The sequence below is a fragment of the Anastrepha ludens genome, chromosome 3 (assembly GCF_028408465.1).
Source record: "Anastrepha ludens isolate Willacy chromosome 3, idAnaLude1.1, whole genome shotgun sequence".
In the NCBI taxonomy this organism is placed as follows: Eukaryota; Metazoa; Arthropoda; class Insecta; order Diptera; family Tephritidae; genus Anastrepha; species Anastrepha ludens.
Window position 1 is genome coordinate 44,012,259 of NC_071499.1, and position 15,143 is coordinate 44,027,401.

The 15,143-nt window shown below is 35.2% G+C and overlaps 2 protein-coding genes across 3 annotated transcripts in view; both read left to right on the forward strand.

The window, feature by feature from the left end:
• The window catches only part of LOC128857835 (synaptic vesicle glycoprotein 2B-like), a 30,069-nt gene extending 20,947 nt beyond the window's left edge, over positions 1-9,122 (forward strand). For both annotated transcript variants that reach the window (XM_054093617.1, XM_054093616.1), the window contains exons 6-11: positions 7,773-8,023; positions 8,100-8,262; positions 8,387-8,498; positions 8,566-8,725; positions 8,828-8,955; positions 9,026-9,122. In XM_054093617.1, coding sequence (XP_053949592.1) covers positions 7,773-8,023; positions 8,100-8,262; positions 8,387-8,498; positions 8,566-8,725; positions 8,828-8,955; positions 9,026-9,081 — 870 coding nt within the window. In that variant the 3' untranslated portion in view covers positions 9,082-9,122. The remainder of the gene's footprint in view (positions 1-7,772; positions 8,024-8,099; positions 8,263-8,386; positions 8,499-8,565; positions 8,726-8,827; positions 8,956-9,025) is intronic.
• Positions 9,123-12,501: 3,379 nt separating this feature from the next.
• On the forward strand, positions 12,502-15,085 carry LOC128857837 (ubiquitin-like modifier-activating enzyme 5). The gene is made up of 2 exons (XM_054093620.1): positions 12,502-12,880; positions 12,937-15,085. Exons 1-2 carry the CDS (start codon positions 12,624-12,626, stop codon positions 13,874-13,876), a joined length of 1,197 nt encoding a protein of 398 aa, XP_053949595.1. The 5' UTR covers positions 12,502-12,623; the 3' UTR covers positions 13,877-15,085.
• Positions 15,086-15,143: the final 58 nt, after the last annotated feature.

The following is a 15,143-nucleotide window of genomic DNA, read 5'->3' on the forward strand; positions in this document are numbered from 1 at the left end:
CACCGAATTGCATAGACGATGCCATCAAAAACCAATTGCAACTGAAATAAGAGACCGTAAATGGAGATGGCTTGGCCATACCCTAGCAGAAAAGCGCTGGACTGGAACCCCCAAGGACAACGCAGAAAAGGCAGACGTAGGGGCTCTTGGCGACGCTGCATCGAAGAGCAGTACAACCGTGGACAAAACAATGAACTGGCTGCAAGTGAAAAATATATCCGGAAATCGCACAAAATGGAAAAAATTTTACTTTAGCCCTATGCTACGCAACGGAGACGAAGGAATGATGATGAGATGACTGGCCAGTACATTTACGAGGTTTGCCTGGTTTACGAGGCATCTAAGCGTTTAGATGAAAACCCTTATGGGAAAAATGTAAATTGGAAGGAGTATGCGTAAAGGGCAATTGGGAAAAATCAAGACACATTAAATCAAACAGAGTCAAGGATGATAGAATACAGGTTACGCCTTCCGAATTCCCTGTGTCGTCAGTCTCCAGGAATAAACAAACAAGAGGAAGGGGAATTACTTGTTTCTGAAGAGGAAAAGTAGGCGAGGGCAATAGAAACTACCAAACACAAGAAATTATATACACACATATATATATTTTCTTATAAGGATGTCTTTCGCATAAAAATGACAAAAAAGTTGCATTTGGAGGCTTTATTATCATCATTTGTGCTTTCACAATTTAACACGCAGCACCTCAAATTCATTAGATTGTTTAGTTTAAATCTCACGAATCCCAATATTACCAAGTCATTCACTAAATTTTCACAAGCATGCAAGCTCTCCTTCTTCTATTTGTTTTGTATTGGTAAGGAACCTGACGTCAGAATCAAGGAAAGTACCTGTTGTAGGAAGACGCTACCTTCAGATTTTTTTTACAGATACGTTACTCAGTACGTGGAACACAGAGTCGCTCACTTAGTACTTCTACATAAAAACCACGTATGTGGCATTGTTATTATTATATTATTATTATTATTATTTTTTTTTTTTTTTGATTTTCGTATAGATCAATATTTTTGCTATTGTAATCAAATAAATGCAAAATATAAAAAAATCGGTCTAAAAAATGGGTTAATGAAAGTGGCATAAAATTTCAAAACGAAAACAGTCACATACAAATAATTGTCTATTGTGGATATGTGAAAACTTAATAGTCATTACTTGGCACACTGTCTACACTATGCTTAATGTACGTTCCAGTCAGTATCTGGCACACTTTATAAATGCACTTGGAGGGGCTAAGTAAATAGCAAAAAACTAAATCAGTTGTTTTACTGCTACTGCCTGTTCAATGTGCCTGGTGAGAAGTAAATCCAAAATGCTAATGTGTGATATCAAACTGAGATAGTGAGTTTTTTTTCAGAAAATCAAACAAGAAAGCACAGAATTCACAGTCTTTATGTCATACGTATATGTACGTACATAAGTACAGTCTGTCTAATAGAAGCGTAACCGGCAAAAATCAAAGTTAGAGTTCAATTATAGCGTCCGGTACTCGAAGTGTAACCAATTAAAAAGGCCATCAATGTAGTTTGGAAAATTACTTTTATTCAATTCAATACAAAATTAAAAATCAATTTACTTTTTGCCTTGACTATGGCCTTGAGACGGTCCAGAAACGACTCGTAAGCTGTTCGAATGTGGCTTGCAGATATTTTTGCCCACTCGCGGACAATGGCTTTTTTCAGCGCCTCGAAACCGATGAATTTTTTAGTTCGGACCTTGCTCTCCCAAATTTCCCAAAGGGTACAATCCATGGAACCCATTGACGTTAAAAAGTTCGGAACGTTGTTTTTTAGCCATTCTTGGTTCACTCGAGCTTTATGAGACGGTGCCGAGTCCTGTTGAAACGTCCATGGTCTGCCACCGAAATGTTTGTCTGCCCACGGCTTCAAAGCAATCTCCGGAATACGTTTCCGATAATATTTCGCATTTATCTTGACGCCAGGCTCGATGAAAACGATTGGAGAGCGCCCATCTGCGGTTACAGCGACCCAAACCATTACCTGTGGCGGGTGCTGGCTCCTGGTGACCAATCGATGACTGAAATTCTCGTATGAACCGTCGGTCAAATAAACTCTACCGTTTTGGGAATTTACGAATTGCTCAATTTGAAAAACTTTCTCGTCAGAAAACAGAATGTTCGGAAATTGACCGCTTTCGGCCAAGCAAAGCAACTCCTTCACTCTCTTAAGTCTGACTTGTTGCTGCTTTGGTGTGAGATGATGCGTCTTTTGGATCTTGTAAGGCTTGACTTTGAGAGTATTTTTCAGCATGCGGCGGATGCTAGAGTCAGATATTTTCAGTTCTTTCGCTTTTGCATTTGATTGGCGCTTCGTCGGGGATTTCGCTCAAGTCGCTTCTTCACTTTTCGAACCATTTCACGTGACGTTGCAGTCATTTGATGACCACCTCCATGACGTTTCGCGATGCGACCAGTATCATTTTGACGAGTAATGGTGCGATAAACAAAAACTTTATTTACTTTAAGGTGCTCGAGCTCACGAACAATCGCTGGTTGTGATTTTCCAGCTAAATATAATGCAATCCTACTATTACGTTTGAAATCCATTACTGATTTTCTTTTTTCGCGTTTGCTCTTAGCAAAATGTTTCCGTGCGTTTGTAAACAATACTCTGGACTGTTATTTAGCCAACTAACAGATGCACGCGCATCAGCTGCGTGAACGGTCTGAAGTGGGGTACACTTCCAGTGCCGGAACCTGTATAAACAAATGTAAACGCTGCTTAATAGACGTATCCATTGTGCAATTTGTTAGTTTACTGAGAAATTTAGAAAGCGTACGTTAATTTTACAAAATGAGTTCCGCGCATGAAATACGATTTGAAGCTGTGCTCCTATAAACACACCCGAAAGGACAAAATAAGAAAATATACCTCTCCAAAGAAAATATACCTCTCATTGATGATTTCGACAAAGCCGAACTTATCGATACGTGAAGCTGACGCAGTTTTATGGAAAAGTGGTGTTAATGCATCCTAAAACACGAATTGAGGACATTTACGTGCAGAATACTAAAATTCCGGAGCACATTGAAGAAATACTTGCGTGGACTAAGGCGTGATCTACTTAATTTCTTTTATTGTCATATCTCAATATCAATTTATGTATTCTAAAAATTTTAAGTTTCATTCGGTAATTTTAATTTACGCATCCTCATTTCTCTTTAAGCTTTCTCAATTTAATCTTACATTTTCCCATAATGGATTTAAAGAGGTTTAGTACTATACATAATAAAGCGGGGGTCTAGGTTCGAAATCAACGGTAGATACGATTTGACTTTTATATATTATATATAATATCTAGTATAATAAATCGTGTAATATTTAGTTTTGCAATGGTATCGCATTTATCTTAAACCTATAAAGTAATAAAGTATATGGCACGAAATACAAAACACATCAAAACCGCCCTTCATACTTTCATGTTTTTTTTATAATTATATGGTATTTTAAGCCGTCAGCAAAAAAATGTGAAAAGTCAACGGTAGTTTGAAGCGACTGCAACTTGCACTTTGTTATACTAAAATTGAATAGGCCATAAAACTGTATGTCAGAAATTATTCTGAAAATTCTGATTATTTTCGTGAAAATGTACAAAATTTTCAGTTTTCATAATTTGAGCACAAAGTTTTTAAAAACCATTTGTATGGTTTTTGTAGTATAATGAGTTAAGCTATTATAAAAAAAATAAAAAAAAGACTAAATAGGTCCCAAATCTATTCTTTTATTTCAGTATTATCAAAAACAGAAAAAAATTCAAAATAAATAATAATTCAATATCTAGAATGATATCGAAATTTATCACAGTTTGAACTGGACACTGAAATAGCGCACTTTTACTAGCAATCTAGTTATTTTAAATTAATTAAGTTTTTTTTTTATTTCTTACCTGATAAGTATTTTGTTGAGTACCCATTATTAACAGCAACAACAACTCCTTCATCCAGTAAAAATAGTCACATTATATGTTATTGTGGCGAAGTACGCTATTTCTCTGCCCATAACTGTATACATTAGGCCGGGTCGATTTGTGGGGAGGCAAAAAAATCACCCATTGCTCTGTGAAAATCATATTCTAGGGATCAAAATAAGAAACTTTTAAGGAACCATACCTCTAAAACGAATTCTGATGTCCACCAATTTGGGTCGAACTTTTTAGTTTCTTTTCTATAACTCACTTAAATTAATTTTTTCATTTACATATGTTCTGACTGAATAAATTTCTTCTTTATTATTATAAGTAAATATAAATAAAGAAAAAAACATAGCCATTTAGCTGATTTTAGCTACCCAAAAGTTCGACCCAAATTGGGGGACATCAGAATTCGTTTTAGAGGTATGGTTCCTTCGGCAAAGTTTCTTATTTTGATCCCTAGAATACGATTTTCACAGAGCAATGAGCGATTTTTAAATCGACCCGCCCTAGTATACATATATGTATATGTGGCAGAAAATTAATCATCCAATTTTTGTTTTTGAAAAACTTTTTTATTAAATAAAAAAAAATATTTTGAGGGATGGAAATATTTATTTTGATCTTAACGCACTTCATTGTCTGTTTGTACACTGCAGTTGTCTAGTTTTCACAAGTGTCAAATATGATTGGCTTAAAACGCCATTTGCAAAAATTATAAATCTTCCGACAGGGTGATTAATTTTGTGCCACCTTGTATATTAGAGAAAATATATGTAGATATACAAGGTGAAATCCAAAATAAACAAGACTGGCGTCAAAAAAATGTTTTTGATGGTGCCCTCTTTTTAATGAGTTAGTGCGTCGGAAGTTACATCCCTAGCTGACTTCCAGTGAAAGTTTTGTGACATTCCGTTCAGTGAATGTATGTGAATGTAAGTGAAATTATTGCATCTAAAGTGTCAGTATGTTTGTGTCATCGGATTTCCGAACAAAGAGCTAATATCAAATTTTGTTTTAAAATCGGTAAAACGTTTACCGAAACATTTAAACTGATGAGAAAAGTTTATGGCGATGATTGTCTATCTCGTGCCAGAGTTCATGAGGGGTTACACGTTTCAGAGATGGTTATGAGGACATAAATGACAATGAACATACGGGCCGCCCAAAATCAGTGATCACCGAAAACTCCATCGAAATTGTTCGTAAATTTATCAAAAATGAACCGAAATCATTGTTGAAAATCATGGAATCGGAGTTGAATATCTCCAAAACATCGAATTATCGCATTTTAACTGATCATTCCGCACAAGTTAACTGAGGACCAGAAATTGCTCAGAATTCAACATTCGAAAGACCTCATTAAAGTGGCGAGAAACGACGAGAATTTCCTTTACAACATTGTAACGCGTGATGAAACGTGGTGTTTCCAGCATGAACCTGAAACTAAGCGTCAAAGTGCCGAATGGAAGGCCCCAGATGAGCCTCCACCCAAAAAATCGCGTTTGGAGAAGTTAAAAATCAAGTCGATACTCATTTGTTTTTGACGTGATAACGTCTTATAATTCGATTTCACAGGCTGCACGCACGAAAAAATGTGTCGTTACCTTGCTCATTAGTGTTACCTTGCTCATTGCCGTTACCTTGCTCATATGTCGTTACCTTGCTCATTGCCGTTACCTTGAATGAACTGCAAGCGAAAGCGCGGAACGAACGACAAAGCAAACGAACGGCAACGTTCCACATCTTGCTCGCTCCTACTTAAGTGAGCGTATATGTGTATGTATATGCGCATATGTACATATATAAATTCACTTATTTGTATTTGCATATGCCTTCTTATTGATTATTATTAATTTGATTTACTTGAAGAATTTAAAATAAAACCAAGTTTGTTAATAATACCTGTTGTTTTAATGTTACAATATTATTATTTTTTGACGTGATAACGTCTTATAATTCTATGTAGCCAGCTGCACGCACCAAAAAATGCGTCGTTATCTTGCTCATGCGTCGTTACCTTGCTTGAACAGCATGTTATGTTATGTTATGTTATGTTATGATATGTTATGTTATGTTATGTTATGTTATGTTATGTTATGTTATGTTATGTTATGTTATGTTATGTTATGTTATGTTATGTTATGTTATGTTATGTTATGTTATGTTATGTTATGTTATGTTATGTTATGTTATGTTATGTTATGTTATGTTATGTTATGTTATGTTATGTTATGTTATGTTATGTTATGTTATGTTATGTTATGTTATGTTATGTTATGGTATGTTATGTTATGTTATGTTATGTTATGTTATGTTATGTTATGTTATGTTATGTTATGTTATGTTATGTTATGTTATGTTATGTTATGTTATGTTATGTTATGTTATGTTATGTTGTGTTATGTTATGTTATGTTATGTTATGCTACATTATGTTATGTTATGTTATGTTATGTTATGTTATGTTATGTTATGTTATGTTATGTTATGTTATGTTATGTTATGTTATGTTATGTTATGTTATGTTATGTTATGTTATGTTATGTTATGTTATGCTACATTATGTTATGTTATGTTATGTTGTGTTATGTTATGTTATGTTATGTTATGTTATGTTATGTTATGTTAAAGTATATTATGTTATGTTAATGTTAACTCATTCTCTATATCCATACAAAATATCTATCAAACAAATAAAATTAAAATTTTCTTTTGAAAAATGCAACCATTCAATTAGTATTTTCTTATGACGTTATCACGTTAAACTATCGTCAGTAAACCGACTTTACAGACAACCTCTTTTTTACGATTCCAAGAGAATTGTCCACAAGGCGTTCGTGCCAATGGGCCAAACCGTCGATGCAATTTTCTATCTTGGCGTTTTGAAGCGTTTGTTGCATCGCATTCGTCGAATTCGCCCTGAATACTGCGAAGGAGGAAGCTGGCGCTTATTGCATGATAATGCACCATCTCATCGATCCACTCTTGTGACTGATTTTTTGACCAGAAATCGCATTTTTACCATCAATCACTCACAATATTCGCCTGATATGGCTCCTTGTGACTTCTACCTATTCGAAAAATTGCATTTAGTCATGAAAGGAACTTGTACCCACATCCTGAAGGACATTCCAGTCAATGACCTGAAACACTCTTACGAAAAGCTTTTAGATGGTGAAAAACAGTGTATCGAGGCCAGGGTGGACTATTTTGAATAAATAAACTTGAAGTTATCAGAGCAAAGCTCCTGTCGTTTCTATTTTAGCTCAGTCTTGTTTATTTTGGACTTCACCTTGTATGTATGTATATGAAAACTCTTCCACTTAATCGCCTCTCCGGTTTGTATAGTTGCGACTCTGGTTACGTCTGAGTATTCTGTAAAAAATGATACATTTGTAATAAGATTGTCACTGTTAACTTAGCATTTTCTGTTAGGCCAGCAAAGTTAAGCTAAATCCATTTCGAAAGAGAGTTACAAGCTGAAGCTGTTCATTACAGGCTCGGTGGAAATATGATATTGCCAACAAGCTATATGATCTTTCTTTTCAGTCACTCAGCCAGTAATGAACGTTTTTAGAACTCATATGAGATGAATATACCCCACATATTAATCATCTCTAAGATTTCGAATACAAAATTTCGATACCGCAACAGGAATATATATATGAAAACTCTTCTACCAACACATGCCCCATCACTTTCTATGCGTCATATTTTAAATATGTCTCAATTTCTTATATAGTTCATTTTAATCCTATATTACGAACCTCAACTTAACTTTTAATACGAAAACTCCACTTTGCTTTGGAAATCATTTAACAGATCAAAGAACTCATCAACGAACAATCCAGCTCTGAGAAGACGAGTGATGATGCATCTACTGTAAGCATAGCCACGATTGAGGAGTCGATACCGAAAGAAAAGGAAACTGTCAAGCCCAAATTACCCATAAAGGAAAAGAAGCCAAAATTGAGTCTTCGTCAGGGATTACAACAGCTCCGTCCATTACTTAGAAAACCCTATCTCGGTCTGTCTCTGCAAGTGTACCTGATAAATTTCGCTATTTTGCTTGGGTAAATTAAAATTCTGTAAATTCCTTCTGTTTTCCTGCTAAAACTAAAAAAAAAAAAACCAAAAAAATTATTGCAGTCAAAATACATTGCGTCTATGGATGCCACAAATGTTCGCTTCCATTGAGGAATACGAACAGAGGCATGGCACTGAGGATGCTACAATGTGTACCATCTTAGAGTACAGCGTTAACAAGACGCAATCTCAAATAACGCAATCAGCAATAAACAAATGTGAAGTGGTAAGTTAAAACATGGAGTTGAGTTTTATGTATGGAATTGAATTTTTGTATGGAATTAAGGGTGCTTTAAATTTTTAAAATTTTTTTCAAATTTCTCTTCAATTTTAATTTAATTTTCTAACAGATTATCACTGCCGCCTCGTATACCAATAATATAACGGTAGCAATAACTAGCTGTGTCGGCTATTTACTAGCTGGCTTCGTAATTAATCGGATTGGTAGTAAAATGTTGCTTGGTGAGTTTTGTTTTATATTTTTCCTATCCAGAGAATGAATGTAACAAATCGATTACTGTTTTTTCAGCAATTTGTTCTATAATAGCAGGACTTTGTGCAATTGGACTTTATTTCTCAATATCCGCTTTGAGTACATTGATCATCATCTCGATATCGGTGTCTGTGGGAAGCATATCAGCTATGTCAGTAATCAGCTCTTCGGTTGATCTATTTCCCACTTCTTTGAGGTGAATTTAACGAAATTTTTTACTATTTTTCTTTTAAAAAACTTAAAAAATTATTTGTTTTTTTATTAATTCGTTTTCACATGAAAATTATGTAATTTATAGAACAATGATTGTATCTTTGGCAATGATGTTCGGACGCATAGGTTCCATATTGGGGAACATACTTTTCCCCATTTTCATGTCACTCGGCTGTATTCCACCATTTATAATGCTCGCATTCGTAATGTTTTGTAAGTTTTTAAACACTAATTATTAAATAAAATTATAAAAAAAATTAATAAATTTTTCATTGCTTTTCAGCTGCTGGAATAATGTCTGCATTTTTACCAAGTACCAGGAAGACAGTTTTGAAATAAATTATTTTAGCATAGTAACATATGTGCATATACATATATATTATATAAGAAAAATATATACATTACGTATAGGTATATACTCGATATAAATATGTATTATCATAAATGTAGCCATATTTACATTGTGAGGTTATTTATTGCTTTATTTTTAAGTTAAATTTCGGAATATCAAGATATATACTTTATACAGCTGTGAATATGAGTTACTAATAGAAAAATAAGATTAATGTACTGGCATGATTGAAGGCTTTTATTTACGTTTGAGGGAACACAGTCATATAGCGCCGTACCGCTATTCGGTTTTGAATGAATTTGAGAGAATCAGCTGTTGCGCAGTGTACAGAAACTAAAGGTGGATTTTTTTGCGATTTTGGTAACCGGTTGACGTCATCACCACAAATACCGCTATTCGGCTCTGAGTGAATTTGACAGAATCAGCTGCTGTGCGGTGTACAGAAACTAAAGGTGGCTTTTTTCGCGATTTTAATAACCGGTTGACGTCATCACCACAAGTACCGCTATTCGGTTCTGAGTAAATTTGAGGGAATCAGCTGTTGCGCGGGGTAATTTTGATAACCGGTTGACGTCATCACCACAAATAAAACAAAGCAAACAAAAGGAAGAGAAATAATTTCTTTATAAATATTAATAAAATATCTTGGTAATATTGTGATTTAAATATTTGTGTTTTTAAAACAAGCAAACAAAATGAAATTGAAATTATGCGTATTAAAGTACGTTCACATAACCTGTAATTAACAATAAATCCACCTGCAAAATTGACAATCAGCTGTCAATACTGTTTTGAAAGGTTTTTCTTCATAGAAATTGCTTTGGTGGAATATTTTGATTTGCTTAATTATTATTCACGATATGAAGAAAAGACAAGGAAAATAGCTAATTTAATTGCGCAACTGGTTGCTAGTTAAAAACAGTTGGAGGACACGACGTTTACTGAGGTTTCAAAAAAAAAAAGCAGCAAAACGTGTGCGAAAATCGATTTTACATTTTATGATAAGCAATAAAAGACCAAAGCGTCTATGGACACACGCTTTTTTCTGTAATATGTCAGGCGGTGTGCCCGCGAAAGGCGAGGGTCGGGATCCCCTTGACAACCTGCGCTCTACTCCTGGAAGGATGGGCTTTGCACCAACTCAACGACCGCTGGGCAAGTACACGAACGTGCAGGGTCGCAAAGTCCTTCTGGCCACGTTTGGATAGGAGGCGTTCGAGGGATATTCTGAGGATGACAAAATCTCATCTCTCATATTTCGTGAGCATTCTCACGGGGCACTGCCCGCGAGGTACACATGCCATGAGACTCGGAATCACTTCGAGTCCTTTTTGCGTCAGCTGTATGGAGGATGAGGTGGAATCATCTCAGCACCTGCTCCTCAGTTGCCCAGCTCTCGCGGGACTAAGATTCTTGGTTCTCACTTCTTTTCTGTGCCTGCTGATATAGCGGGTCTTGATATCAAAAATCTGATAAACTTCATCAGCAGCATTAAGAGGCTAACACAACCGCAGACCAGTCACCGTTCATAGTCCACAAACCCTCAACCCCCCCCACAGCTTTCCCGTTCGTCCTATCGTCCTTTTCCTTCACCTCTTTTCACCCTCTTGCAATGGTATCACAAAGGATGATCCAAACGTTTTTTTTTTTTGTCCAAATGGCCCCACTCTTTGGGCAACCATTACTACCTTCTGTAATATGAGTGCATAATTAATAGTATTTAACAAAAATTTTATTAGAATTATGTCTGCAAACCTGTTTTCTTTGCCGGCGACCATTTTATTCAGTTTTTATTTTGACGTTTATCTTTACATTCGTATAAATTATTATCATTGTATTTAAAAAAGTGTGGCAATAATCTAGAATTATTTCATAATCTCAGATTTCGGGAGAGATATTTTAGTTTGATGATGAAATGAAGTCCTCAAATAAACTTTAGAAAACAAGTGAACAAGAACTGAATTTGGCTTAAAGAGGAACAAACCGTAATAGAAAAATATTTATATATAATTTCACCAACTTCTATATGCCGCAAACATTTTGATGTATCCACGAAAAGAACTGGCTTGACAAAACTGAGCATTCACAACGCTGGGCGAATGTTTCGTTATGATTTTATGCTGATTCTGTATTTAAGGGGGCAGATACCCGTAAACGGCCATATTTTCCCTGATTTTCATTAAAATTATTTAAAATAAAGAAGTAAAAATTTTTTTTTTAAAATTGGCATACAGTTTATTTATACATTAAAATAATATCAATTTTTTCTTTTACTTTAATCATTTAAAATGGCGGATGTACACTTATTTCTTCCTGGAAGGTCGCAGCACGGCTTCTCAATCGGCGGGCATTGTAGCATCGGCGTCAGTGACCTGAATACAAAAAACCAAAAATTTTGTTGTTTATTAATGTCATAATTTCTATATGAATTAAGCAAAAATGGAAAAAAACATACGCGAAATAAAATGCTTAAAAAAAATGAGTTTTGGGGCGAATTTTCCTACTAGTTTTGCTTCGAAAAATTTTTTTTCCGAAACGTTTTATAAAATTTTTAATTCACATAGAAAGTAATATCATAAAAAAGATGTATGCAAAATTTCAGGGACATCGGTCAATAACTTTTCGAGTTATCGTGTACGCCAATTCGAAAAATATAGTTTTGAGAAAAACGCGTCTAAAGTCGGCAACGTAACTACATATACAATACCTCTCCCGCTCGAACGCAAAGAATAGAATCGTCACGGTTGACGATCTATAATATAAGAAATACTTAAATTTACGTACTAAAATTTTTTTTGACATATTCTTGAAGGATTATATTAACATTTTATGAAAAAAATTTTTTTTCGAAATTTTACAGGGATCTGTCCCCTTAAGGAGGTTTATTCATCATCTTGGTGAAATGTGCCTTCGCCGACTGAACAGGTACTATGCGAAGATCTTTCTGTTTCAAGGCATAAAGTTCATGATTTTTCACGCTCCCAATATTCTCTGAAGAAATAAAAACACCATGCTAGTGAGTATTGAATATGATTAATCAAACACTGCATTAAAAAAATGTGGTTGATTTCAATTTTTTTTTTTTTTCATTTCGATCTTTTAGTCTTTGATAGGGTACATCGTACAAAATAGAGGTATATGATTTTACTTTAAACTAATGTTTATGCAAATAACATAAAAACGCAATACTCGTATAAAGTAACAGTACAGAGCGATAAAGGCAGATTTAAAAACTGATCTTGGAGATGAATAATCGACACGTAATTGGTTTGAGATTTTACCATACTCCGAAATTGTACAATTCCGTTTCATCTCGATTACTTTTCTATGAATGCCTCTAATTGCTTTTCTTTCGATGTAGTATTCTCAACAAAAAAGAGCACCTTAGTTCGATTTGACAATAGAAAATGCAGTTTGTCAACTTACCTCTGCAGCGAAAGTGACACGCAAACAAATTCCCAACAGCTGTGTAACAGCTAGAAAGAAAAAACTGAGCAATAAACTAATTTTAAAGTATAGAAATATAAATATGTCTGCTATCGATGAATTGCAGGCGAAAATCGCCGAACTAAAAGTCGAATTGGAGCGGCAAAACAGTGTGACCAGAGCGGCGCGAGAGCGCATTGAAAAAATGTCTGCAGAGGTAGTGGACTCAAATCCTTACAGTCGCCTTATGGCACTCCAACGCATGGGCATTGTTAAAGAATATGAGCGAATACGGGAAAAAACCGTGGCTGTAGTTGGCATCGGTGGCGTCGGCAGCGTTACGGCTGATATGTTAACGAGGTGAGTCTCCTGTTCGTATGGAAGTATTTAAATTACTGAACAACTTTATACCCCAGATGTGGCATTGGTAAACTAATACTTTTTGATTACGACAAAGTTGAGTTGGCAAACATGAATCGGCTATTCTTCACTCCTGATCAAGCGGGTTTGTCAAAGGTAGAGGCCGCAGCTCGCACTTTAAGCTTCATTAATCCAGATGTACACATCGAGACGCACAACTATAACATAACTACAGTGGAGTCATTCGATAAGTTCTTGAATACAATTTCTCACGGTGGCATACTGCCAAATACGTCAGTTGACCTTGTCTTAAGTTGTGTAGACAATTTTGAAGCTCGCATGGCAATCAACGCCGCTTGCAATGAACTCGGCTTGAATTGGTTCGAATCAGGCGTTTCAGAGAATGCTGTTTCAGGGCATATACAATTTATACGTCCCGGAGAAACTGCATGTTTCGGTTGTGCTCCACCTCTAGTGGTAGCAGAAAATATAGACGAGAAAACTCTTAAACGTGAGGGAGTATGTGCCGCTTCACTTCCCACCACAATGGGAATAACAGCAGGTATTTTGGTTCAAAACACACTCAAGTATTTGCTCAATTTCGGTGAGGTATCTGATTATTTGGGCTATAATGCAATGAATGATTTCTTTCCGCGAATGAGTTTGAAACCAAATCCGCAATGTGATGACCGGCATTGTCAAGAACGTCAAAAAGAATATCAATCGTGTCCAAAAGCTGTCGTGGAAGAAAGTGTCGTAGAAGACGATGCGCCACTGCATGAAACAAATGAGTGGGGTATTGAGTTGGTGGATGACTCGCCACCAGTGGCTCAAGCGACTGGAGGCTTAAACCCTACAGTGTCTGGTAGTGATGTTGTAGCGGGTCTGCGTTTGGCTTATGAAGCACCTGACAACACAGCAGCAGACTCATCAACAGTTACTGGAACTACTAATGTGGATTTAGATGATTTGTTTGCGCAAATGAAGGCATTATAAGACTAAGTGATAAAACTTGAGATACTAAAATATTCCAATAAATAATATTATACAATTTTTCAATGCATAATTTGCTTTGTCGTATTTAGTGAATATGATCCAGAAAAAAGGAAATTTGTTACTACAACTCTATAAAGAGGACTTGAGTTACTAATACTATTTGATCATATTTGGCTATTATATTTTTGTTTATTTGGTCTCTATTAATATTTTATAAAAACTTAACTCATTATACAACAAAAACCAGATAAATCGTTCCCAAACTTTTTACAAAAATTGTGAAAACTGGAAATTCTACAACCTTTCACCAAATTTCAAGCTTTTTTGGTATACAGTTTTATAGCGCAATCAATTTTAAGCTAACAGAGTGCAAGTTGCGAGTGGCTACAAAATACAGTGGGTTGTAAAATAGCCCAAACTCTTCAAAGTGTTGCACAGCTATTTTATTGTCTATGAGTGTATATTACTAATACTTTAATCAAAACTTTGTTACCATTTTCTTGTACCTTCTGCAAGCTGCTACAACAACAAGAACCGGATATATGTATATATCGCACCCTAAATACAAAAGGGTCACTACTCAAAATGTACCTTCTGCTCAAATATGAACGAGACGTTATCAATAAAACGGTCCGCGGATGACATATGGCAAAAATAAGTTTTTTGTTTTTTGGTAGGACTGTTATAAGCTTACATGGCAAATTTCAGCGTGATATGTCACATAGTTTGTTTTCTGTGCTACTGTAAACAAGTCAAGCTCGAGTGTGGAAAATTTTGAGTTGTGACCCTTTTGTATTTAGGGTGCGATATGTTCTGTTTGCAGCAGGGATGCCAGGCTGACGTTTTTAACATCATTTAGACGATTTCGTATACTGATAACATTTGGACGTTTTTTGGGTCGTAAATTACGTTTTTACCTTCTTGGTAATTTTTCTCATTGTATAAAATATTCAAACCAATTGTAAGTATAAAGCGAGCCTTCCAGAATTAGACGTTTCCGATTCTTTCAAGACTCCTTCCACAAGTATTGCATTTACTAAATAGTTCCGCAAATTTTGATAGATTTTTTTTCAATGTTTCCAAGACAGTCGGTTCTACGTTACTGGAATGGCCTGGATTTACATCCGATCAAGCACTGTCACTCCAGCAGCATTCCACAATAATTTATAAGAAATATTTATTTGCAACACAATTTTTTGAAAAATTAATTTGAATAAAACTCAAAAAAAGAAGCTGTTTGAGTAATGAAACGCTATATTGCATTTTA